This window comes from Lactuca serriola, chromosome 1 (genome assembly GCF_051521515.1).
Source record: "Lactuca serriola cultivar US96UC23 chromosome 1, Lser_US96UC23_V15, whole genome shotgun sequence".
Lineage (NCBI taxonomy): Eukaryota > Viridiplantae > Streptophyta > Magnoliopsida > Asterales > Asteraceae > Lactuca > Lactuca serriola.
Window position 1 is genome coordinate 5,976,769 of NC_136408.1, and position 27,515 is coordinate 6,004,283.

The following is a 27,515-nucleotide window of genomic DNA, read 5'->3' on the forward strand; positions in this document are numbered from 1 at the left end:
CTTACAACTTAAAAGTACTTGTACAACTAACCGATCAACTTATGTCAAATTTCTTCAAAATGGTAGTTACAGATCACTCAATAAAGCCATAATTCAACCTCTATATACTATTTAGTTGGAAGTTCAAGGTCAAACCATTCAAAGAACTCACATCCTTGATTCTAGATAATGAAAAGAGTACATAGAGATTATAAAAAATAGTTGTTCTTCTTCAATTTATTGGGAATCAAGTTACTTACCAAAGAATTGAGGCAATATACAAATCTACTCCCAAAATATTTATCGTCCAAATGTCCTCATTCTGATTGGATTCGGGGAGTAGTATCGAGATGAAGGGTTATATGTCGATTCAGCTTCCAAGAATATAAGAAGATGACAATGAAGAAGGTTTTCTAGTTGATGGCTTATATTTGGAATTTTAGGTTGAAGGTTTTGTCCTAGGCTCTCTTTGCTTTGCTGGATTAGAAGAAAATGATGATATAAATAAAGAATGGGGGGAAGGAAAATCATTTATGTTTTTAAGGTTAAAGAAATGACATGGCTTATTTGGCTTAGGGTCCAACGAACTTATCATTTTTGTCAACTTGTATTTTACCGGTTAATTTGGGTAATGAACCCATTATAGCCGGTTAATTATGCTAAATAGGATAGAAATGGGTAAGCCTCGTCACTTCTACATATTATACATCAAAATCAAAATGGGTCTTTGGGAATTCCACTTTACTCACTTTCTTCTCTGCCGTCACTTTCTGTTATTTGTTTTTCTTTTTTGATCGAAAGTAGTGTCGCTTCACACATGGATCCTAATTTCCAACTTCAAGTTAGCGTACAATTACATGCTCTGGCGACCGGACGACACCTTCAATCGCGAGTTAGTAGAGTTTCTGTTGGATTGAACTCCTTAGCTTTTGCTAGATATATATCATGAAAGACTGAATTTTACAGCACTTATGTTGCACATGTATTTGAAAAGAAATGACACAGGGGATTGGGGAAATTGTTACTTCTTATTCATCATTAAGAACAATGAAAATACGTGCTTATATGTACTCTAGCCTATCCTACTGACCTGGTAAACACCCCAAGAAAAACGGAAAAACAACTAACAGTTCCTACTGAAAATACCGGAAATACCCTTATTAAATTCAGATTCATTCTATAGTTTCTTGATCGAAAAGTGGCAGCCAACACCGTTTTGGTGGATGGCATTTATTCTTTTGATGTAGTTGACAGCGCCACCAGTCTTCTCAACTGGATTTACAGAAAACAAATTATCATGTCAACACGAAGTCAGAGTCTTGGAACTCAAAAAACGACTGAGCACCATCGAAATCATCCCAGTATTATTCTTCTTCCACTGCGAACTCATTCCTTTGCTTACAGTTCCATCTACGATCCATTATGCGTCTGTCTCACCGGATTCATCAAATGCATGGTGGTTTTAGTAAACTACTTGAGGTCACCAGAACACAGGTATCCTTGTGCTTACGAAGATGGATGGAAAGCTCTGAGAAGGGTTATTCAAGATCATGGATTTTAAGTGGTAAAGACCTTAACGTTCATGTTTATTTAATTAGTCGGCGCTAAGGCAACATAGCCCATCATGTAGAAGTTAGAGTGGCGGAATCCGGCATTGAGGTGCTCGGAAACATATTATTACATCTACTATTTGGTGGGGAAGAAAGAAAAGAATCAGAAAAAAAAATTAGAAGGGAAATACTTCGCAAGGGTTCAAGATAGAGATTGGTACCGAATAGCTTTTTTGCTTGAAGGGGAAGATAGTAATCATCCTGCGTGTAACATATTTGAGCCACGTGTCATCAATCTTGAAGGGGTTAAATTTCCAGAAGATTAATGGTGGTGGCCGGATTAGATGTCCTTCAGCATGACGGTGGGCACATGAAAGGTTGGACCGGTAACAAGTTAACAAATTAATAAATAAGGACCTTTTAAAACTTAAATATCAAGTTTATACCCGTAGACTACAAAAAAAAATTAAATAAGGGACCTTTTAAAACAGAAGATCATAGTTTGTTGGATTGGAGTGACATTAACTTTTTGGCTTAATTTAAGCTTAAAATCCTATATAGACTCGGTTAGACTATTAGGTGTGGACAATATGTTATTACATTTTATCACACCCAAATTGTCCACCTCATCATCCTAGTCACAATTTGGTGTTATAACATCAAATGTGAAAATCAACAACATCAAATAACATGGGATAACATATTCTATTTTCTATTTCCTTTTTATTTTTTTGAATGTTTTTAATTTCTATTATTCTAATTTGTTTTATTTTTTATTTACTTCTTATAGTTCTAATTCGTTTTATTTTTTTATTTATGTCATATATTTATAAAAAAACATATAAATTAATAAAACATAATTTCATTAAATAGTAAATTAAAAATACCATACAAACTTAAAAAAACATTACAAACCAAAAAAAACATTGAAAAAAAAACACGATAGTCCTAATAATTAAAAAAAAAAGAAAAGAAAAAAAAACTGACAAACTATTCTTCGCCCAAGTATTTGTTCTCGATCTTCGCCTTCATCCTCCGTATCACTTCAGTTCGTTTCGGTGGCAAATTTTATTCGTTTGTCGTAAGAATCGTCAAATCCTTCGATATGCGATCTTGTTTGGTTTCTTGTCGAAGGAAATCCAAATGCTCCCGTTGCAATTCATATCTTTTATTTGCGATTTCCGTGTGGGCGTCAATTTTTTTTTCATGTCCTCGTGCTCTCGTAGCCGACTTTCATTTTCCTCTGCATGTCGTTGAGCGCGCTTCGCTTTGTCGCTCCCCATAGGTCGTCGTGGCGGAGAGATTTCCTCGATGTCGTCAAACTCGTTTGGGATCTCATCGGTGTCCGCGTTAAGGTTGATGTTTGTGTGTCCGTCGGAAACGTCAACCGAACCCGAACCACGAGACCTCTTGGATTGTTGTTCCGATGATGTTGGCGTTTTCATCCATTTTGGATCTTTCCTCACTATCTCCCATACTTTTCCATACTCAAATACGTGCCCCATTTTCACGTGATATTCCTCCCTCGCGGCTCTAAACACATCGAAATCATTGGCACCACTTTGACGTTTTGAAGAAAGTTTGTTGTATATGGAATTGAATTTGGTGCACTTCCGGCTATTTTGAGTCCATTTGCCACTAAACATATCATTATTGCGATATATGTCACCCTTGTTCAAAATTGTGCAGAATTTAACGATTACGGCATCCCAAAAAACAACTCTCTTCATATCGTTCCCCATAGTTGGTTGTTTTGAAGTACCGCACCAAGCCACCGCCACCACATGCTCTTCCTCCGGTGTCCACCATGTTGGAGGTGCTTTCGTTTCGTCCGTCTCGACAACGACCTCTTTCCCTTTCTTTTTTGGTCTCCCTTTTTTTCCCGATGCTTTCTGACTACCCCCGGCTTGCGTCTCGACAACGGGTTCTTGCGTGGGTGTGGGTTGTGTGACTGTTTGGCGCATGAGACCGAATATGTTAAAAAAGTTTTGTTGAATGTTTTCATTTTGTTGCATAAATGGTGAGGTAGAGAATTGTAGTGTGTCACACCCCCAAAACCGATGAACGGCGGAAACGTTCTGGGGTGGAGGACGTCATGTACAGCATCACAACAATGCAAAGCAGTAAACAAGCAACAACATCATCTATTGCATTAATAATATAATTTCATACAAGTGTGTTCTGTCAAGTTATATAGACACCAAAAATAATATACATCAAAATGAAAGAGGAGTCTTGAACTAGCTCCTTCTTCTCAAAAACCTGACACATGTACCTGTCTACTGGCGACCTGAGAATACAAGTTATTTTGAAAGCAAGTATCAGCTTTATAGCTGGCGAGATCATAAGTATATTAGTGTCTGTGTTTGTATGAAAGCATTTGTAACATGTTTGTATAAGTTTTGTGAAGTTTGTATTTGTTTGAACTCTCCTAGAAAACCCTACGTTTTCTACTAAAAGTAGCCTTCTACCAAGGCATCTAGTATCTGTGTGTGTCTCATGTAAGAGTGTGTATTTTCCCAATCCGACTATCATTAACCAAAAATATAGTTTTTACATTACCGTGCATCGTGTGCATGTTCACGAAGTGAATGTAATGACGTTTGGCACCCGTAGACTTGCAAGTCCCACTGTAGCGAGCAGTAAGGTGTAGGATAGTCAATCCAGTATAGATCTATACACAAACTCATACGCTCCCCAATTAAGGAGATTCTGATACAAAAGCAGTCATGGAAGGTAGTGTCATGCCCTGTTTAATGGCTCACATAACTGTGTTAATGTATATGTAATGTATATGTGTGCTAGCTGTATTGTGTGTTCTTTCTATGTCTAGCCTGTATGTTTGTTTCTCGTCATAGTGTTTATTGTTTGTTTCTCGTCATAGTGTCTATTGTTTGTTTCTCGTCATAGTGTCTATTGTTTATATACCCTTGCTACCCAAGGGCATTGTATCTCTTGACTCATGTATGAACTGACTCATTGTAGGTTTCATTGTTCTAGTAATAGTATTAGTATCTTCTTAAACTACTCCTATAGTAGTTTACTAGCAATGTATGATCATGTTTGTGTATCCTTGCTACCCAAAGGTATAACACTGATTGAAGGAACTTTTATGACTATATATGTATACATGATATATAACTAATATTTAAACAACCTTCAGACGGATAACCGATGCCCTAAAGCCACATCCAAACAAGGAAAAGGAAATTAAAACGAGTTAGTCTTCCTAAGTCTTTTAAACATTGCTTATATAACTATACATACATAGACATGCATTTGACAATATATAAGTATGAAGAGGTTAAGTAGAAGTATTTGATAAGTAAAAGACTTCGTAAAACAGTTTGGGAGTATAGCAGTTTGGTAAACAGTTTGAACAGTAAGGAAAACCACTGGTGTTGTAGTTATTAATCACATGTGATTGATGTAATAACTATAAGTATTTAACTCGTATACCCACCCCCCCATAAAAACATTTAAAAAACATTTAAACCGTTGATTAAGGGGTATGAACTCACCTGTAGTGAGTGTTTTGGATGAAAGTATCGGATAGACTGCTAAGTGTCAAGTTGAGACTTGAACACACACGCGGATCCTAGTTAACATATAATATCACATATATGAATCCAATTAGTGTTTAAAATAACTGATTATTGAATTGGGACCACCTTAGGGACTAGTAAACACTTATATTGAAGTGTTACAACCATATATGATTGTATGAAGGGGGTATATGGCTTCACAAAGGAGTGTATGGCCAAAATACACACTATATGTGTGTGTGCGGCCAGGTGTGCGACCCTACATGGCGTGTGCGGTTGGGTGTGCGGCCATACATGGTGTGTGCGACCGTACACCTAGTGTTCTTGGTGTTCTTGGCTAAAGATGCTACCTTTTATGAAGATCCTCAAGGAGATCTGGATGATACTTGAGAGAATTTTAGGTCCTAGCTTTGAAGAAGTGTAGAATGTGTTCAAAAATGACTAAGTCTTGAATATATAGGGGGAGTGTGTGCGGTTGGGATGGGTGTGTGGCCGCACACTCTTGTGTGCGGCCGCACACACCTTGTGTTGGTGTGATTGGCTCAAATGCAAGGCGATGCACCCACAATACTTATCCCACGACTCCTACCCTGCTTATACTAAGCTTTAGACACTCTATTTGACTCCAAACATTGCTAGAAAATAGCAAAAATTAGTTTAACTTTGATAAGAAATGAAGAATGTAAGCTAGAAATTTTCGGGTTGCCACATAGTGGGGGTGAGGCGGGATTGAAAAAATTGTTGGAATATGGAATTTGTGGTGAGTTTTAGGAGTTTAGAAGGTTCATGTATCCCTCATATCCCACAAAACCTAATGGAATGGATGTGTTTGTCTTCGGAGGAGGGGTATTCAGGTTTTGATCCAAAGTGTTTTTTTTTTTTTTGAATAAAATAGAGATAAATATAGAGGAATAGAAGTGTAATAGAATGATATATATGTATCGATATAGTTAAATTAAATTAAGCAGTAATTGTTTTTCCATTTCACCGTCAAACGGTAATATTACCGTTTTTCAACGGAACAAATTGCACAACGATCACATTTTTTGGCGTTACGACTCGTTACCACGGTAACGCCTAATGGCGTAAAGCGCTTTAATGGGCACCTGGGGCGGTGTTCCCCGTTATTGCGCCGTTAAAGGCGCTTGCCACGTAAGATAACGCGGAACGCGCGTTGCCCACACCCGGCTCTCTTATGTATTTCAAAATGAAATTACAATAAAACTTAATAGGAAATACAATTAAAATTAAAATTGTGATCTCAGCTGGATAACATAAAGCCTAAAAATATATCTTTCACTAACCTTTCAGTTTCAATTTCAAATATTTTCAAACTTTTTCTGAATTTTTTTTTGTAGTTTGTTGATTTTAGAGTAAATTACACGAATGGTCCCTATGGTTTGGGGTAATTTACGCGTTTGGTCCCTAACTTATTTTTTTTAACTCAGAAGGTCCCTACTATTTGTTTTTGTTACGCGTTTGGTCCCTAATGTTTGTTTTTGTTATGCATTTGGTCTCTGTCTTACCTAAAAAGACTATTATTTAAATAGAGAAAAATGTTGGGGTAGGTAAGGTAAGGTGAGGGGTGTGAGGCTGATGGTGTGTTTATTTAAATAAATTAAAAAATCAAGGGCAAAATATCATTTTTAGGTAATACATGGACCAAGTACGTAAAAAACAAACAGTTGGGACCTTCTAAGTTAAAAAAAAACAAATTAGGGATTAAACGCGCAAATTACCGTTAACTATAGAGACCATTCGTGTAATTTACTCTTGATTTTATGATGGTCATGTAAACATGAAGAGGATTAAACATCATCCAACTTTCCTAACTTAAGAAGAAATTTATGATATTTGATTGTTATACGTAGGGGATGTTTGGCTTAGCTTTTCAAACCCCAAAAGTCCTTTTTGGAAAAATTACAAAAAGTCGCAGGGGTGTTTGGCTTAGCTTTTCAAACCACAAAAGTCCTAAACCCCAAAAGTCCTTTTTGGAAAAATTACAAAAAGTCGCAGGGGTGTTTGGCTTAGCTTTTCAAACCCCAAAAGTCCTTTTTGGAAAAGTTACTAAAGTCAGGATTTCCTGACTTTTCCAAAAAGTTCATTTTCCTTATGTAAAAACTTCAAAAGTAGCTTCTAAAACTAGTTTGCCAAACATCTTTTGCTTTTTTTTCTTTTCCAAAAAAGAATTTGGCTGTAAAAAAACTAAGCCAAATACCCTAATCATCTCAAATTAAAAGAATTGTGTTAGAAAATAGGTTTCTTTACAAACAACCGAACCGGATTATATTGTCCGGTCGCCGTTCCGATGTCATTATATTGTGACTGAGACATCTTTACGAGCTTTGCCCGTCTTTTTGGGGCTCAGTCTCGACGAATGTTTTCTGTTCGCAGCAGCCATGGCCAACTTTCCAAGGCATTTCTCGTCAATTCATCTTCCTATTTCCTCAATCTCCTTCACTGCTCAACAACAACAACCTCTCCATCCACCGATCTTCAACCGCATTTCATGGTGGATTACCTCATCGATTCCCTCGGATTCACCAAACAAGAAGCAATCTCCGCCTCTACAAAGGTACGCCACTTAAAGTCCACCCAAAACTCCCAATCCGTCATCGAGTTCCTTAGAAACTACAATTTATCCGAAACTGACATCAAATCCGTAGTTCTCTCTCATCCCCAAATTCTATTACGGAAAGTTGATAAAACCCTAGAACCCAAATTTAAGATTCTTTTTGAAATCGGGTTTTCGGGACCGGATCTGGTAGCTGTCATTAAAAAGGATCCGAATCTTTTAGTTAGAGGTTTACATACATCTATCATACCGGCTATCAATCTTTTAAGAAGAATTTTGGGCAGTAAAGAAAAAATTGTTAAAGCTATAAAACGATCACATTGGCCTTTCTATGGGAAGTTCTTCAGAAGCAATGTGGTATTACTGGAAAAACACGGTGTTTCCATCAAGGACATCGAGAGGGTTATAATTAGGAACCCTAGATTGGTTACTCAGAGCCCTGTGAGGGTAGAAGCGAAACTGCTTGAAGTGGAAAGGGAGTTTGGGATTACCCCACGTTCAAAGATGTTTTCTTATGGGCTTTCTGCTGTTTGTTCCATGAATCAGTTGAATTTGCAGAAGAAGTTTGAGGTGTTTAAGAGTTTCGGGTGGTGTGATTCAGATATCTGTATCATTGCTAAGAGTCAACCGATTTGTTTTACACATTCTGAGGAGAGATTAAGTAAAGGGTTGGATTTCTTCATGAAAGAACTTGGTTACACACCTTCATGGTTGGCCACTCGTGGTAGTCTTTTGATGTATAGTTTGGAGAAAAGGGTGAAACCGAGGTACCAAGTGTATATGGTTTTGAAAGAGAAAGGGGTGAACAAGGAGTTTCATTCCATGTTGTGCTTATCTAATGTAGATTTTGTGAAGCAGGTTGTGGAGCGTCATAAGGAAGAGATCCCTGATCATATGTATGACACTTTTACCAAATTCTTGAATCCATAGTAGAAGAGATCTTATTTTTGAATCTTACAGCTTCAGGTGATTCATTTTGCATTTCTTATAATTGTTGTTCTTTCTTTTCATTTGATTTTGAATATGAGATGATAGCAGTGTTGAATCTTACATTGTTAGGGTTTTTCTTCTTTGATCATGGTATGGGTATAGGTTAACTAAGGAAAATTATTTTAGAAAAGCTGCAATAAGCTTATAATGGAGGTTTCCTTCACAATTGTTTACCATTTTGTGTACCTTAGAGTTCATTGATGAGATTGGGGATAAATGGGTTTAGCTTATGTTTTTCACATTAGCATACTGTAATTGTTGATGATAAACTCGAGATTTAAATCGAGTTATGTCTTGTAAAAATGGTGGAATGTTTCTTTGATAATATTGTTGATGGGAACATCAATATTCGGATATAGATGACTAATAGTTCATCTAATACTGTACGTAATTTAAATATATATCATCTCATCGAATTGATCATGGTCCTTATGTAGAGAAATATGATTTTGAATTTTCTTTTTTGTCAAGAGCTAGAGTATCAATGGTTGCAGAAGTTTCTCACAACTATAGAGATGAAGAAAGTGTGTTGATACGAATAAAATTCAAAGTAAAATAAAATTTGAAAAACAAATGAAAATGATAAATTTTCGGAAAATAACAAAAATAAATTCCAAGTGAAAATCCTGATGTATATCTACTATTTACTACTCAAAAGTATGTGAATATTTTAATTATAGTTCGCAATAAAATCATACTTCTCAAAAGTAATTGACTATTTATTTCATTAATTATAGTTCTCAAAAGGCCGGTAGCTATTTTTGATGATCTTAGGATCATTGGCATGAATCATATTTGGGTATAAGGCTATGGGAAGTGGTAACTAACCTAACACTTTGCCACATCAAATTTTATACCTAACACTTTGCCACATCAAATTTTAAAATGCCACATCATTTTTGACCATTTGACACCCAACCTTAACATTTGGTAAAGAGTGGTAACACTCCTAGGACTTCATTTTTTTTTTTTTTGGTTTTTTTTCTAATTTAAGTTAATTACTTTATTTTAATATGGAAATCACAACCAAGATGCCCTAAAATCAAAACCATAAAATCAAATTTTCATAATTGGCTTTCATACTCTCGTTATGTTATTCAAATAACCTGCATTAATAACCAACAACCAAGATGCCCTAAAATCAAAACCATAACATGAAAAAATTGTAAAAAATTGAAGGAAGAATCGAAACTTTCTGTTAATCACAGCACCGTAACATCAATTTCTTTTTTTTTTCAAAAGCAACTTAACCAGATCAATTTATTCTTCTTCTTACTTCTCTAAATGGAAAAAATAACAGTAATAAAAAGGAAGTGTTTTTGCCCAATTTGAAGGTGGCTCTTTGTCTAAACTTCAGTGGTATCCACCTATGTTCTTAAGTGATTCTTCTAGCAGGATCCTTTGAAAAAAGTTCTTGTGATTTTAATTGGCATAAAAATAGAGAAAATTTTCAATGTTTAAACACCTGCATACAGAAGACGAGAAGAAGATGAAACCTTGTTCGAATCAGCATCACATCCGCCATTAAACCCCCAATTTCTACAATCGTTGGAATCAACATCAGAAAACCCTCACTTACCAACTGGAAAAAAGTTCTTAGTAGATACAATTTTGTTGTCGTCTTCCTCGATATCTTTTGTGAAACCAGGCAAGTCAAGCCGGAGCTCGATGGCTTTGAGGAGGTTAAAAGCATTGTTCTTTTCGGTTTCCGTTGAGAAATTGAAGGATTCAGAGTTTTTTTTTTCCATGGAAGAAGAGTCAGATAAGCCTATGTAATCATGTAACGAAGCTCACCTAACAAACACCAATCAAATTCAACCCTCACCTTCTCTCTCTTCTCGCCATCAGTGTAACGAGGCTCCGGTGGCAACCCTCCTAGCGAGAGCTAGGGGGTGGTGTTTCTTGATCGATGGCGAGCGTAGCGAACCCGGTGGCGACCCCCACTCCTCTTAGTCTAATATAACAACATTACTTGTCAACGTAAGCCGGGCTAGTCCCGACCTAATTGTCTATTGACTTAGTCCAATAGAATAATATACTCATACGCCTCCCATCAAGATGGTTTTCTCCAACTAAGGGAAACCATATTCTCTTATACATTTATCTAATCTGATCGTTGAAACATGTTCACTAGGGCGGGTTTAACGTTTTTTTTTCTTTGACGGTAGCTAAGAATCAGGCTTGGAACTCGCTAACGACACTCATCTCATGTCCACGATCTAGATCTAACATCAAGATTTCGATGGTTGGAAGCTAGTTCACATTATTTATTTTTAACACGTCACAAAAAACTAATTTTTCGAGTTTTTTTAGATTGACATGTTTGACAAATCAAAAAGTAATTTATAAGTTAGTTAGTTAGTTAGTTAGTTTGTTGTTTGTTTTTTTAAACTATTCCTACTAGCGTTTCAATGAGTTTACCGAGTTTTTACATATTTCAAATTTTATATAATTTTACATATTTCAGCTAGCTTATCATTTAGTTTCCCAAACGTTATTTTTATCAACTAACTTTTCAGTTAGACCACTAAACATAACTTAAAACGAAAAGTTGTATTGTACTTCGATGAAGCTTAACATACATACTCTTTATTATATAATGTAATCACTTCATTAACTTCTTAACTACATTTTTATCGAGAAACCAATGAGTAGCTAAACACTAAAAATATTACATATTGGAAAATGCCATGAATGGTTTCCCTAACCAAATAAAGCATAACTATGTTGTTTCAAAATTTTGAGATGACCTAAATGGTAGTTAAAACAACTACCTTTAAACATTGTTTTATAAACTTACTCAATTTTGGGTTATTCACAAGCAAGAATGTGAAATGAAATAGAGGAAATGTAAAGAGGATGAATAAGAATCTCCCCCTCCCACCTCAACTACATATCTTTTAACACAATCTCATTAGTCATATCACATAATACAAAAGCTGGTACCTTTCGACATCTCTAGGATAAATGATACGGTGTACCATTCGATCTAAGTTAGGGTGAGTCGAAATCCAATCCAATCCAATCCTTCAAACTATGATATTGATTTTGATTGGAGGTGGATGTCACCTTACCAAAAAAAAAAGCAAAATCTTAATTCAATAAGACTTTTAAAAGAGAGACCGTAAAGTTACCTATAGAAGTCAATTCCCAATCCCAATGGTCTTCAACTTTAGAAATAAGAAAAACCATTACGATAAATCTCCATGTCTTCTAATTAAGAGTTTTCATGACCTTGTATTGGATCACAACGTCAAAACCATGACCTAGAGCTTGCATGATGACAAGAAGCCACCATACACTTCTTATCGGTCTCTAAGGTGTACAAGCTAGATTATGTTGTATCAAACATAATCCATATCCAAGTTCTACAACGTAACTTGAATCTTCTCCGAGCCAAACTTAGCTTTTTGTTGATGATTTTAATATCACCGGTCATTTACTTTAAAAAGAATAAGCATGAGTACCAATGAGACATGACAAGATACATATGTCTAGGAGCATTGACCCTTGCAAACCTATACAAAATTTTAATGTTAGAATGTAGTGGAAAAACATGTTTAGAAAACAATCAAACACAAATAACTACGATACCATGGTGCAAAACTATAGTGCCGAATGTTAAGTTACCGGAGCAGGGGTGTGAAGTTGTGATGTCAGATGCATGACCCTGCTTACGCAACGAAAATTATGAAAAACGGTTGTACTTTCCTAATGACTGCCAATAACTTCCCAAAACAATTATTTGTTGGTTGTTATCCAAATTCCGGTTGCATAATTATATATACTCATATTTCACTATTTTTGGCTCACACGTGATCGAGCATTCCATATATTCTCTTGTAAGAATATTGATTTCTTTTTAAGCCGCAATAAAAAGTGTTTTTGGTGGATTATCACATGATTAAATTTTATACAACCTATGCATATAACATCGAAATATTAATCACGGAAAATAAACACATACGATCCATTAAATATCCATATTCTTTTACCAACTTTGTGTCCTACCCGGATTTCTTAAGACCTTTATAATAACAGATTCCTTCAGCTATCAGATATTCAGATCAAATTCACTTTAGACTTTAAGGCTGAAATGGACTGTAATCTCAAATTCAACTTAGACTTTAAGGCTGAAATAGACTGTATATGAAATCTGAGGGGGGTGCAAATGTAATTTTCTTAATTAAATTGCGTCGACGGGCTTCTCCATCCAAGCAAGTTTGAAGGTGAGAAATCAAATATCCCCAATATCTCAATTTTACCATAAAAGCTTCGCGATACAAATCTACGAAGAAGTAAACGATTTCTTCCATCTTAAGTAAGGAAACGAAATTCCACCTTTGATGATGTTATATCTGTAGACGCGTATAATTCGTTCATAGTGGAGTGGGTGTGTGTGTACGACACATAGGACTAGTAAATCATATTTTTTAGTTGATCCTGTTTTCTTTGATAACCCCTTTGCTCTTTTTAATCAGACAATCCAGTGCACACATATAACTGTAATCGGAAGATCGGGAGGCGAACTCAAGATGTCGATGCTTGATTCTTTCTTCAGCAAGGGGGCGTTCAAGGGTTCAAAATGGTATTTAATTTCTACAGAATTCTCTCGAAACATTATCTGGTTGTTCCATTTTTCAAGTTTTAGTCACTGTTTATATCTGGATTTCTCTTATTCTTGTTGATTTCTATTGAAAATTTATGTGATCATTATTGTTGTACCAAAATCATAGTGTATTTTTCTTTCATGGACGGATGGGATTACATTAACACGACTTAGATCGCTCAAACATTGATTTTTCTTGGATGAGAACGCGAATTTCTATAGTTTTTGGTCTTCTTCTATCTTGATGTTTAAATAACTTTGGTTTCATATTGTTGAATGCAGTAAAACACTTCTGAAACTGACGATCCCACGCATAAAACTGCTGAGGAATCGTAGAGAGATTCATATAAAGCAGATGCGTCGTGACATTGCCAAACTTCTTGAGACTGGTCAAGAAGCCACTGCTCGAATCAGAGTATAACCCCTTTGTTTCTTTGTATTGATATTATTTTTCATTTATGTAGCTGTTTCCATGAGAAGAAAAACATATGATTTGCTTTGTATTTCATATAGTTCATTTTCATGGATCTATGGTACTTTATATGTCTTATTTAGGTGGAGCATATTATAAGGGAAGAAAAAATGATGGCAGCTCAAGAAATCATCGAGTTATTTTGTGAGCTTGTGGTTGTTCGTCTTCCAATTATTGAAACTCAAAAGTATGTTTCATTCTCTCTTAATGATTCAATTTAGATTCTTGGTCATTTTGTTTTTTTCCCCTTTAATTAAGCCTTCTATTGAGAATGCTTTCATGAATTACAAGTATGAAAGTTATGATCTGATGATTTGAATGCCAAAAACAGTTAATAGGTCAGATTTCTTGATGTGCTATCAAGAAATCTTAGTAATATATATACTCTTGTTAATATTATCAATTGCCCTGATTATCTAATTTTATGGAATCTTGTCCTACATACAATACAGGGAATGTCCTCTTGATCTGAAAGAGGCGATTTCAAGTCTCTGTTTTGCTGCTCCAAGATGTGCAGATCTTCCTGAGCTGATCCAAGTTCAGATGGCTTTTGCTGGTAAATATGGCAAAGAATTTGTTATTGCTGCCACTGAACTCCTGCCAGAGTGTGGTGTCAACCGCCAGGTTATAAAACTTAACTTTTTCTTTATTATTTTTAGGGAGTGTTTGACTATTCTAAAATGACATCTACATTGATAAATTGGAGGAATCTTCTAGCTTGAAATCAACGCTTCAAATATTATTTTGATTTCTTGGATTTGATCTAATTTACTATGAAGGGTAATGCTGGACTTATAGTTTGGGATCAATTAAAAAGAAGTGTTGCATTCTTTTTTTGGTTAAATGCAAGAAGTAGCAATGCACTTATAACATTCTACTTTCTTTTCATTCTATAACAAGATTGTAGTTTGAAAATTCCACCAATTATAACAATGCCATCAAAATACAATGCAAGTTTATGATTGTGTAGATTTTTCAAACTACATTGTCCAAATAAGAAAAAAATCGGAAGTACAATGCTCCAGTTGGATAGATCTTTCAATGTATAATGCCTTAATAGGGAATTAGAGAACAAAATGTGCCTGATTGAAGATGGTGGCTAATTACTTTTTTACCCTTTTTTCTTGATTTGATATTGCAGTTGATCGAACACCTATCTGTTCGTGCTCCACCTCCGGATGTAAAGCTCAATCTGTTGAAGGAAATTGCAGAGGAGCATGAGGTTGATTGGGATCCTACTGCTTCTGAAACTGAATTGCTCAAGCCACATGAAGATTTGCTGGTTAGCAGTTTCACTTTCTCAATTAAGTTGTTTTATTTTTTATTTTTCCCGCATTAAGTCAAAAAGGAAAACCCTCCTTTTCTTGACTCAATTTCTAACTTTTACAAATCGACAACTGTCTCAACAATTTTACATTTTTCTTTTTTTTTTGCAGAATGGCCCCTCACAACTTGCCACTACAAAATTGCCTCTTCCGGAAGAAAAACATGAAGAACCACAAGAACAAACCCATAATGAAGAGTCAGACTCTGATCAGGAATTTGACATTTTAGATTTTCCTGAGGTCCCCAATTCCTCCATACAACCTTCTTCTGCTCCGGAATTCGATTCCAGACCCGAAATGCTTCCGTTTCCAGAGTCCGCATTATCCGATCTCAACAACAACGAATCAGAAACACCGCCGGAATCCCAACATAAGCAGTTTCTTCCGTTCATATCTCCGCCATCAGCCACCACCACAGCAAAAGAAATCAGCCCGTCTCCCGTCACCAAAACCACCATGAATGATGAGTTTCAGACCACTGTACCAAAAGAAACCCGCTCACTTCCAACCACCAAACCCGGTGTCCATGACGATTTACAGGACGTATTGGCCGCTGCTATGGCGGCTGCCGAAAGCGCCGAACGGGCGGCAGCCGCCGCTCGTGCCGCTGCAAGCCTTGCCCATCTCCGAATCAGTGAACTCATGAAGAAACAGAATGAACTCGAGTCCCCTGAGAATCCGTTTTCCGGCGACAACCATCAGCCTCACACACCGGAGGAGAACCGAAATCTCAGCCATCAAGACTCGATTAAAGATGAAAATGAAAATGGTGTTTATGGTTCTTTGAGTTCTCAAGAATCCTTGAGTTCTTCTCATCATCAGCCACAGAGGTTGACATCAATGGAGGATGGGTTTATGTCGTATCCAAATTTGTTTAATTCACGGAGCCCCGGTGAACAATCTTTTGCTGATAGTTCACGTTCTGGTGATGAACGTTGAGAGATGATGTTGTCTTTTCTTGTTCTATCTCAATGTTCTTATACATGCTTCTGTTTTTGGGTTTATTATTATTATTTTTTTTTGTGTAAAGTGACATAGTGTTATGTTTTGGTTGGATGCCATCATCGCATTAAGATAGTCCAGTTGATATTTTGTGGTATGAGATTTATAATGATTGAGAAGGATTGATGAATTAATCCTTGATATTCTACAGATTGTCATAAGATCGTTTTGTAACGTTACGTTTTCCCAAAATCAAGACGAAAATTAGTCCTTAAGTTGCTTGCCTCAAAAGCTAGACCCAAACTGAAAAGGAGCTCCAAGTTTCTTCATACCATTTGTGATGGATGATGAATTGGATGACAACGGCAAAGATGAACAATTTAGTGCTCAGGAATTAAAGGCCGGACATGATGCCTTTCTGATAATGAACAATTATGCAATCTCTCTGTTACCACATAAAAAATTGAAGAATCATCAAATAATGAGGATGACATTTCTGATAACGAAGGACTTAGAGAAAGTGTAATGTAGGTTGTCCACCTAGGATTGTAAAATCTTCTACACAAAGGCTACAAGTGAAATGTGGTGGGAACATGAAAAGGTGATAATTGTCCCTTTAAACTTTGGGCTCATAAATGAACAAAGAAAGGCCTCTCCAAATTAAATGACTTGATTAAAATCTTAGTTGCTGTTTGTTTTTTTCTAAAAAATCTCTTCTGGCCTCTTATTGTTGCGCCGCGTAGCACACGCGCAACACTTGATCCTTCCCAGCTGTTTGTTTTTCAGAAGACTTCTGACTTAAAAATTGATGCGCTTGTGCTGCGTGGCGCAACACTAAACCAGCTGCTTCAAACCTCTTTATGTCTTACTTTAACTTATTGCAGCAGTCTGCAGACATTAAAAAAACAAACTTTTTTTTAAAATGTTGCAGCCGTTTGTTCTACCTCTTCTGCTACAGAGGATTGCAGAGGTGATCCACAGACTTCAGACATTTTCGCTTCGAAAAAACAAACAACACCTTACTTTCATTACCAAGTCCACACATGCTACATTGGTGAATACTATTTGGATTGTCAAACATTACCTTAAGAGTGTTGAGTGACAAACCTAGAATGAAGGCTAGAGAGATTAAACAAAGCCAACATTTTTTTTTTCTTTTTTGTTAAAGACGATATTTTAAGTTTGGCAAATAAATTTACTAATCAAACTAATGAATTTCGATCTTTGTGAGTTCAAAAGTTTTATTATGATGTTTATTTTCATTAAGCTTTGTATTTGCAAGATTAATAATCAAACAAAGTAATTTCAATATTTTGCTATTTGTTTTAATAAAAGTTTAAAAATAAAAAAAAGGATTTAAAAGATTACATTTAATCCTTCCACAATCTCACTAACTTAATTGTTATTTCATTTGCTACATCGCCTTTCTACTATCTCACTAAATTAAACGTCGACTTAATTGTTATTTCACTTGCTACATCCTCTTGAGTTAAAATATCCATTATGGTTTTGGTTGCATTCAAATTATTATGATTTTTTTTAAATGTTATTCATATATGATTTTTATGTATGTTATATGCAAGTTGATAGGAGAAATATGCTTTATTTTGGAATTAAGTTATTACATATTTTTTGTTTATCGGCTAAGCCTTTAGGTATAGTTATTAATAAGAGTATCCTATCTTTAAATATACTTAATGGTGAAAAACGAATTATGTTTGCAATTCGTTTGAATTTATTTGTTTATGAAGCTACAAAGTTGAAGAAGTGTTAACCTGCAATTTATCTCCAACGATGAAAAGATAAAGAATCAAGAGAAGGATGTGAATTGTGATGATATTTTGTCAAATTAGAAAAAAAAATGTTATTGCGAGAACAAATGAACAATTTTAGAAAAAAAATAAAAAATACTCCCTCCGTCCCAAAATTATTGTCTGCAGACAAAAAACACATAGATTAAGAAAACATTAATTACTACTAACTTTATACAATAAGATGACAATTTTGACATTTCTTTGCATTTAATTTTCCATTAAATGCTTACTTGGTTAAGTAATAATGAGGGGTATTTTGGTAAAAATGTTATTTATTTTTAAAATCGTCTATTATTTTGGAACAAACCAAAAAGAAAAGATTGATTATAATTTTGAGATGGAAGGAGTAATAAAATAAAATAATAATAATAAGAACAATAACAAAATAACAAAAAGAACAAATAACAAAATAACAACACCGTTGACAACTTTTAAAAGTTTAACAACTTTTTCCAAAAAAATACCACCTACTACCAAAAAGTTGTTACTGTGGATAAATTAGAAAAAAAGTATAAATTTGATGATTTTTTGCAGGTTGGCTTTGATAGTTTTTTTTTTTTTTTTTTTTTTTTTTTTTTTTTTTTTTTTTTTTTTTTTTTAACTGTAAAACCAAGATCTGATGATTTTTTAATTAACCAAACATTATAAATTTGGTTTACCCTTATATTTATATATATATATATATATATATATATATATATATATATATATATATATATATTCTTATGTTATTTTGTAAGAAGTACTCGATTTTATAAGTTTATTTACATTTTCAGTACAAACAAATATGTTAAAAACGAAAATATGAGAATCATAATTTACTTTTGATTTAGATTAAAGTATATGCACGTCGGCCAAATTCTATAAAAATGATTACAATTTAGATTTTTTTTTTTGTGTAACCATTAATTATTTTTTGTTCAACGACTAGACCTCACAAAACATTACACGACACGAAAACCCGACACGAAATTAGTGGGTTAAGGTCAGAGGTTTCAACACGTTTATGTAAATGGGATGACACGACATGACACGATAATTAAACGGGTAGGGTTAGGGTCAAGACTTTCAACTCGAAGATGACTCGAATATGACCCGTTTAATTATATATTATTAATTATAAATTTTATATTTTTATAAATATATTATATGCTATATATAGACTTGTAGTGGGCCAAACTCAATAATTATAAGTAATATTCAAAATTTTAAAGTTACTTAATTTTAGTCATCCTCACCATATATCCCTTTTGTTTACCAACTTTAACTCTTTTTATTTTTCCTTCTAAACTGATTATAAATTTTGTCATTCCATCTTATAACTCTAGTGTTTCAGTTTTTCCTTTTTGCCTCCACAACTCCTATTTTCCAACATTTAAAATATTTCAACCCCGATATGACACAATATATTTACAAGGTCTAAACATTAACCCGAAACCTGACACGAAAATAAACGAGTTGACACGACACGACATGATAATTAAACAAGTCGGGTTAAGGTCAAACCCTTTCAACCTGTTTAATGTATTGACACGACACGAACACGACACGACACGTTTGCTAGGTCTATCAACATCTGAGACTTTGATTACTGTTTTACAAAACTACTATGTAATTTTTTGAATTTTATAAAAAACATTATATTTTGAAATTTGTGTGGTTAATCATGTATGATGGATTTTGTTATGATTTAACCATTAAACTAAATAAAAACATTATTTCGATGTTTTTACTAGATTCTTTACCGAGAAACCCTTACAATGTAAAAAATAAATAAATAAATAAATAAAAACTAATCTAAATGGTTAAAGCAGAAAAAAAAATCAATCAGTGGTTAAATAAGAAAAAGAAAACAAACTATAATGATGTTTTTGACATTTAGCATGTAAAAATCTAAACAATCATAAATTAGTATGTGCAAAGATGTCAATAGAATCAAACCGAATACGCATAGAATCAACATTTAGTCAAGTTCGGCGTGTAAATGCTTGTTTTCAAATCATAACCATATTTACTATCTGATTAGTAGACCATAAACACATTTTATATCTATGTATTCAGTTCAAACTTTTCACAAGTTTTCTTCATTTACCACGAATTCATAATAAGTACAATTACTAAAGAATTTATCACTCTCTTGAAAAAATGCATGCAGTTTCTTGATATGTCTGCACACTAAAATACAAAGGAGTAGTTGGAATGCTACATGAGAAACTTGCTACCTTTAAAAAAAATGGGGAGACTAATATAAAGTTGGCATGAGGAACACGCTGCCTATAAAATATTGGGGAGACTAGATATGTGTGTAATAAAAAATTAATGAATTTTTATGCAAGGGTCATCTTTGCATGACATCAAGAGATATTACGAGACGAACGGTTGATGCTTTAGCAAAACAACTGAAAGTATGAGAGTCAAGTCCAAGGACCTCGGTGAAATCTTGGGCTACTAACCGTGCTTTATTACTGTTCAATCAAGCCATTGGAATGAAACTTCATATGAAATCTTGCGGTTGTGGATTAGCTTGGAGACGAGCTTTGTGGGTTTTAGAGGCATCATTGGGATCTACAGATCCACCAAAGAAGATTTGGGCTTAAAATGTTGAAAACTTGGATGAAGTGCGCTTATGAAGATGAGTCTTGGATTCTTATTTTGGGCTTGGACTATCCACATTTGAAGCTTGAAGATGATTGGCCAAATTTGAATCATGTGAGGTGTGGAGGGGACCAAGGAAATCTTGAGTTGTGGGGTGGTGTAGTGGAGAAAAAGAACCAGTAACATGCCAACATCATTTATGAGGGTGGAGTCTCCGTCGTGCAAATCGGCAAGGGTACCCATGCAACTGCACACTTTTGGGCATTTTGGTCATTTTGCTCACTATTTACCTTGGGGGGGGGGGGGGGGGGGGTTAGGTTTGGCACCCACAATTCAATTTTCCACCATTAGAGCACCTTGAAGGTGATTTTGGATAGCTTGATCTACATTCTTCACATATTTCTAGTAATTGTTAGTTTTGTGATGCAAAAACACTTTTGTGATTGTTATCTTGCTGCCATGAGTGGCTACTTTCTTTATTTTGGTTAACTTTGGCTAAAACCCTTGGATATTTTGGGTTTTGAAGGATTCATGCTTGATTGTCATTTATCTTATGTTTATGATTCTAGTTCATATTTCTTATGCTTGTTTAATACTTTGATCATGAGCTTGGTACTTGAATGAATAATTGTTGGTTTATTTCTTTGGTTTAGCATTGAAGCATTGATTTTACTTAGAACCTCCAATGTACCAATACCCTATGTACCCACCACAACAACCTCCCTACAACCAATATCCTAACTACTAACCTTATCCACCACAAATCTACAATCACCAACAATACCCATACCCACCTTACCAACAACCTCCCAATTACATGCAACAATATCCAAATAACCCCAATATACCCAATCCCCCTCAAGAGTTGACATTTAGACAAATAATGGAGACGGATGTTACTCATACACCTCTTGGTACTGTTTATCCCGAAAACCGTCGAGGGATTGAATTGAAGTCGAGTTTCATACATCAACTCACCAAGTTCCATGGTTTGTATAAAGAAGATCTTCAAAGGCATTTGAAGCCCTTTCATATGATATGTGCTAGCATGTTTCCCAAACATGTGACATTGGATGATTTCAAGCTAACCACCTTCCCACTCACCTTGGAAGATAAAGCTAGAGAGTGGCTATTCAACTTACCACCGAGATCTATTCACACATGGGAAAAGTTACTCACAAGCCTTCAATAGCAAGTTGTATCCCACTTCCTGAATATCAAGTCAAAAGAGTGACATTTTGAGGATTCTTCAAGGGGAGAATGTGACTTTTCATGATTTTTGGGAGCGATTCAACAACTTGTGTACAAGTTGTCCTCAACACAACATACCCGAACAACTACTTCTTTAATAATTTATGTGGGTATGAATGAAAAAGATCAGAGGATGATTGATGCTCCAAGTGGCGGTGACATCTTCAACAAGACACCTCAAGAAATAAGATCACTTTTTGGTACCATTTCTCAAAATCAAAGAAACTTTGGGACTGAAAATGGCATGAAGAGAGAGTTTCCTACACGTGGTTGGTGAAGTTAGCAACACCCACCACTTGGAATCAAAGCTCTTGGATTTGACTAATGTTTAAGTCAAATGGTGGTGGGAAGTGGTCAACAATTGATGGTTTATGGTATTTGTGCAATGACAGGGCATTATACGGATAAATGTCCCACACTTAGAAGTGAACCGAAGGATGTTAATGCAATGACAGGATATAAAGAACAACCAAGACCTATGGGATTTCAAAACAAATAGAACCCAAATTGGAGGAATAACCCAAAAAACCATACCTACCAAAGGAAAACCCACAAAGTGTTATGATGAGACCCCAATCTTCCCAATACCCATCCTAAAAACCTCCATATCCACAAACATCTTATCCCTCTCCACATTACCAAAAAACCTCAAAAACAAGGCCAATCAAGTGGTAACCATCAAATGAGTATTTAGGAATTTGTTACTTCTCTTGCTTAAAGCCAAACCCAATTTCAACAAGAGACCAAGAACACCTTCTCCAACATTCAAGCACAAATTGGAGACTTGGCCACCGCTCTTAACAACAAGGAACAAAGGGGTAAACGTCCACCTCAAACCAAGAAGAATCCCAATGTGAGTGCAATAACCTTGAAAAATGGAAAAAAAAACTTGGAGAAAGCAACCCCAAAAGTGTTTCAAGAGAGGAAGAAGATGAGGTTATTGTTGTTGAACCTTCGAAGGTGGTAGTTCCTCCAAACGAACCGGTTGTTTCAAACACTGATCAACCCGAATCTTCCACTAAGACCATCAAGATATTGGTCATACCACCACCTTTTCCCTCCCGGTTAGCCCCATCAAAGAAAAATGAAGAAGAAAAAGAGTTTCTTGAGACTTTCCACAAGGTCCAAATCAACATTCCACTATTGGATGCTATTAAGAAAATTCCAAGCTATGCCAAATTTCTCAAGGATTTATGCACCAACAAGAGGAAGTTCAAGGTGAATGAAAAGACTCAAGTCAATGCAAATGTATCCGGAGTTATCCAAAAGAAGTTACCTCCCAAATGCAAGGATTCGGGACTGTTTGATATCCCTTGCACTATTTGTGATTTGCATGTTGAAAGTGTCATGTTAGATATTGGGGCCTCAATCAATGTCATGCCATATTCGGTTTTTCAATCTCTAAATGTTTGACCTTTGGAAGAAACCGGAGTAATCATTTAACTAGCGGACAAGTCAAGTGTTTTTTCCAATAGCAGTGTTGGAAGATGTACTAGTGCAAGTTAATCAACTTGTCTTTCCCGCAGACTTCTATGTCATTGGAAGACCTTTCATGAATACCGCTCACACAATCATTGATGTCCATAAAGGGAAGATCCCTATGGAGTTTGATGGAGAGACTATTGACTTCAACATCTTTGAAGCAATGAGGTGGTCTAGCAACATTTCTCCATTGTATCGGGTTGATCTGATTGAGCCAATAGCCCAATAATTGTTTACTTTATCACATGGGGATATTTTAAAGATGGTAGTCAAGACAAGCCTTAATTGTGAGAGTTTGAAGAAAACATTACAAATGTATACATTGGACTCTGAAGTTGAAGAGATTGTGAAGAATTTGGAAGTTAACAAGTCAACAAATAAGGATGTCTCTCACATTGCCTGATCTCATTCTCCAAACAAGATGCCCCCTCCCATAATCCACCTAACCACACTTGAATTGAAAGTCTTACCTAGCCACTTGAAGTATGCTTATCTAGGTAAGGACGAAACTCTTCTGGTGATGATCTCTTCTTAAATGAAAGATTTTGAAGAAGACAAATTGGTTGAAGTTTTAAAAGATCACAAAGAGGCCATGGGGTAGACAATAGCGGATATCAAGGGGATTAATTCTAATCTATGCACTCACAAGATCCTCATGGAAGATGATTGTAAGCCTAGGAGGGAAGCTAAAAGAAGATTAAATCCTCCGATGATGGAAGTTGTCGAGAAAGAGATAGTCAAGCTCCTTGATGCGGATATGATTTACCCCATTTCTGACTCCAAATGGGTTAGTCCGGTTCATGTGGTTCCCATGAAAATAGGAATCATGGTTGTTGAAAATGACAAGGGGTAATGGTACCCACTCGAGTTCAAAATGGATGGAGGGTGTGCATTGATTATAGAAAGTTGAATTCAAGCACTTGAAAATATAATTTTCCCTTCCTTTAATTAACCAAATACTCAAGAGGTTGGCATGAAAATCACATTATTATTGCCTTGATTGGTACTCGGGTTTTCATCAAATACTCGTTGCCCCTGAAGATCAAGACAAGACGAATTTTACATGCCCTTTTGGCACGTTTGCCTATAAGCAGATGCTATTTGGAATATGCAATGCCCCTACCATATTCCAAAAGGGGCATGGTGAGTATCTTCTTCGAGTATGTTGAGAATATAATTGAAGTGTTCATGCATTACTTCACCGTATATAGTAATTCGCTTGATGAATGCTTGGATAACCTCAATTAGATTTTAAAAAGGTGAATTGAGAAGAACTTGGTGACAAAAGACCATTTGAGTCTGAGGACCATTATGACCGACCTATCGAGCAAGTGCCACAATACTTTCATGGTTAGCCCTCTGGAGCATAGTTCCATCCATAACCTGAGTACCAATAGTTTCCATAGCACTAGTCAGGACCCGAGCTTCCTCTTGATATATATACAGTCAGCTTGCTGCCTTGCGCTTGCAAGGCAATTTGGCATAGTGAGGAGCAACAGACTCGCACTAACAACTACATGGAGGATCTTCGACATCATTTCTGGCCTGAGGGCGGTTACTGTCCTCGCGGGTCTCCACCACCTTGATCTCGATATGATCCTTCCTTACTCTCATCCTAAGCATTGAGGGCAATGCTTAATTTTAAGCTTGGGGCGAGGTATTCTTATCTTTTATTTTTTTGCATTTAAGTTTTATATAGTTGCATTTAGAGTCATTCATTTAGGGCAACTATAAAAATTGCATAAAAAATTTCACAAATATTGCATATTTTGTTTTTTTCTTTTCTAATTTTCATCTTTTTTTAGTTGCATTCTAGCTTAGGTCTTCATGCATTTTTGTTCTCTCATTTTTCTCATCCCTAGATGTACCATAACACCGAGTCATATGTATTGAATCATAGATAGGTCCTGGGTCTTGATATGAAATTCCTTGTATTGGACAAATAGGACATGCTATGAGCCTCACAAACCACTTTAAGACCGCTTGTGTGGGGCTAAGATGCAGGTAGCTTGATTTGGTCTAGGTGTAGAGGAACTAGTGAAGTTCTCGTCATAGAAAGTGACATTTCAATCATCGACCGATCACTCAACCCAGACCACAATCCTCCACAGCGTATCATCTCCACTTTTCCTCAAGTCCCGCGACTCCAACTGGTAGCTCACCGGTCAAACTCCTTAGGATCTAAACTCAATTTTCTTCGCAAGGTACAATTTGTCAAAGCTCAACCGATATGGCCCTCTGGCCCCATATATTACCACATCCACTCTCAGAATGAATACCCATTGTTGGATAACTAGTAAGATGGAAACACACTCTGCTACGAATCATGGTACCCGAACCACGTTATCTCCCCTTAACATGCTATTTAGAACCTCTTGAATTCTCCCTGTTTCGAGTATGGGTCCTCTGCTTCTAGTAGTACAGGCCCATACTACCTGCCACATCTACCCATACTTTCCACACGAATCGTCCCAGATTTCCTAAGTAGCTGCTCAACCTTCTCAATCACAAATCTCGTTACACATGTTCGCTCTCCAGCGAATACTCTCCTCTATCAATGTACTCATCTGACTAAAATCACTCCCTAGGATCTTCCTAGGTGCTCACACTTCTCTTCCATTAGCTACTGAAGAACTCCTCATGATTCCAGCCATCTACCTCCTGAATATCGTCATATTCAATTAGTAGTTGTCTCCCATCATCAAGAGTTCCACAAAGCACAAAGCAAGCAACATTCGGGCATCGAATCACCTCCATCAACACGTAAAACCACTCGAGCATACAACTCCACTTGTTCTATCCACAACTCTAAAAGGCATTACCCAACTCAAGAAACCCTACCACTCATAGGTATCTCACTACTCTCTCAGTAGGTTCCTCAAATGCACATCTAGGTATCTCTCATATATTACTCCTCTACTCAAAGCTCTCTCTAAAAGATTCTTTCTAGGTACTCTTACTCAACACATACACAGAGAAAATAGCAGATAATATCAATCCATAATATTTCCTAGGCTAAGGCATCACAAATCAGGCAACTCTAGCCCTAAGATATGAAATACCTAGCCTATCCTCTAGCATGAATCCCTAATATCTCATAACACAAATAAGTAAGGGTATTTTGGGAAATCACCGTTTGGGCTCTGGCTGATTGTACACACTGCTCCAACTTGTTTTTCTCTTAAAACTCATTCTCATTTTGAAAAATCATTTCCATTGAATTTTTTTCTCAAATCCTCAGTTTGAGTCCAGCTACACCCGAAGGTACATCCAAATCCCTCAAACCAAGGCTCTGATACCAACTTGTAACACCGTAAATTTTCAAACAAATTTTTCATTTTAAAATCACATAATTCTCATTAACACAGTTCACAAAAATCCCAAAGTATCAAATTATTAAAAACACATATCCATTATAAAAACCCAGGATCCTCAAACATAACTCAATCTCGTGTGTACAATCAAGCCGACGCCTTCCCACGATTATGAGATGTACCTGGAACACATATCACATAAAACGGTAAGCACAAAGCTTAGTGAGTTCCCCAAAATACCACACATAACTCATTAGCCTCCCATGGCTATATTCAAATAAGACCCTCCGGTTAATGTGTCTCAGTGGAACCCTCCGGTCCCACAACTCGGGTGGACCCTCCGGTCCTAACTCAGTAAGCTTAGAATAATACATAACAAAAATCACAAAGACATAATTTAGGATATCACAATACTTAATATAAACACATGAGACCCTCTGGTCACACAAAGATTATCACACTAGGTAAGTATACTGAGAAGACTCACCTTGGATGATGAACAACTCCTATAGATGTTGTTGCTGCACACGGGCCTCTAACACTGAACCAAAACCCACAATTACCCAATGAATATCTAAGACCAAACCTCACTCATTAGGTCTAAAGATAGCTCACTACTCGACCCACAATTAACTCAAGCTCATTGGGCCCACCAAGGCCCAATACTAAATGGTCTCTCCTAAGGCCCAACTCTTAAACTTAAGTCCAAATGGCAAGTCCAACACAAAGGCCCAAGACACACACAATATTTCTATGATCAAAATCTCCAGCATAATAAGCCCAAAATCCAGTCCCAACACTTTAGGCCCAATGAGAGTTTTAGCCCAAAAATCCAACAACAAGGTTTCATGGGGCGTACCTCCCTTGGTACGCTCAACGTATGCACGAATCCAAATCGGGCCATCAGGGACACTTTATCAGTACGCGAGGCGTACTGGATTTCTGCTTGGCGTATGTCCAGACTTTCTTTTTCCCACTCTCTTGGTCTTAACCCGTTATGACCATAACTATACTCTCAGATCTGGACTCCCTAAAGGCTCATACTCCATAAACTTCATGACTTTAAGCCTTT

General features: G+C 36.0%; 2 protein-coding genes, 1 long non-coding RNA gene and 1 pseudogene across 6 annotated transcripts; 3 read left to right on the plus strand and 1 right to left on the minus strand.

Annotated features, from left to right (window-relative positions):
- The first annotated feature begins 959 nt into the window (after window positions 1-959).
- LOC145051017 (gibberellin receptor GID1B pseudogene) lies at window positions 960-1,904 on the plus strand (annotated as a pseudogene).
- A 5,433-nt stretch (window positions 1,905-7,337) lies between these two features.
- LOC145089343 (uncharacterized) lies at window positions 7,338-8,964 on the plus strand. Of its 3 annotated transcripts, XM_079027866.1 has the most exons (3): window positions 7,338-8,416; window positions 8,508-8,615; window positions 8,742-8,964. In XM_079027866.1, exons 1-2 carry the CDS (start codon window positions 7,452-7,454, stop codon window positions 8,569-8,571), a joined length of 1,029 nt encoding a protein of 342 aa, XP_078883992.1. In that variant the 5' UTR covers window positions 7,338-7,451; the 3' UTR covers window positions 8,572-8,615; window positions 8,742-8,964. The 3 variants fall into 3 exon arrangements, with proteins under 3 accessions (XP_078883992.1, XP_078883960.1, XP_078883933.1); XM_079027834.1 differs by having other exon boundaries at window positions 8,508-8,964; XM_079027807.1 differs by having other exon boundaries at window positions 7,339-8,615.
- Window positions 8,965-9,812: 848 nt separating this feature from the next.
- On the minus strand, window positions 9,813-10,763 carry LOC145089468 (uncharacterized). The gene is made up of 2 exons (XR_013701395.1): window positions 10,219-10,763; window positions 9,813-10,104 (listed from the first exon to the last, which is right to left on the minus strand). It is a non-coding gene; the product is annotated as an uncharacterized LOC145089468 (long non-coding RNA).
- Window positions 10,764-12,821: 2,058 nt separating this feature from the next.
- LOC145089515 (Regulator of Vps4 activity in the MVB pathway protein) lies at window positions 12,822-16,193 on the plus strand. 2 transcript variants are annotated; one of them, XM_079027963.1, is made up of 7 exons: window positions 12,822-12,960; window positions 13,121-13,227; window positions 13,531-13,663; window positions 13,804-13,907; window positions 14,173-14,344; window positions 14,862-15,002; window positions 15,157-16,193. In XM_079027963.1, exons 2-7 carry the CDS (start codon window positions 13,175-13,177, stop codon window positions 15,982-15,984), a joined length of 1,431 nt encoding a protein of 476 aa, XP_078884089.1. In that variant the 5' UTR covers window positions 12,822-12,960; window positions 13,121-13,174; the 3' UTR covers window positions 15,985-16,193. The 2 variants fall into 2 exon arrangements, with proteins under 2 accessions (XP_078884089.1, XP_078884129.1); XM_079028003.1 differs by having other exon boundaries at window positions 12,850-12,868.
- The last annotated feature ends 11,322 nt before the right edge of the window (window positions 16,194-27,515 follow it).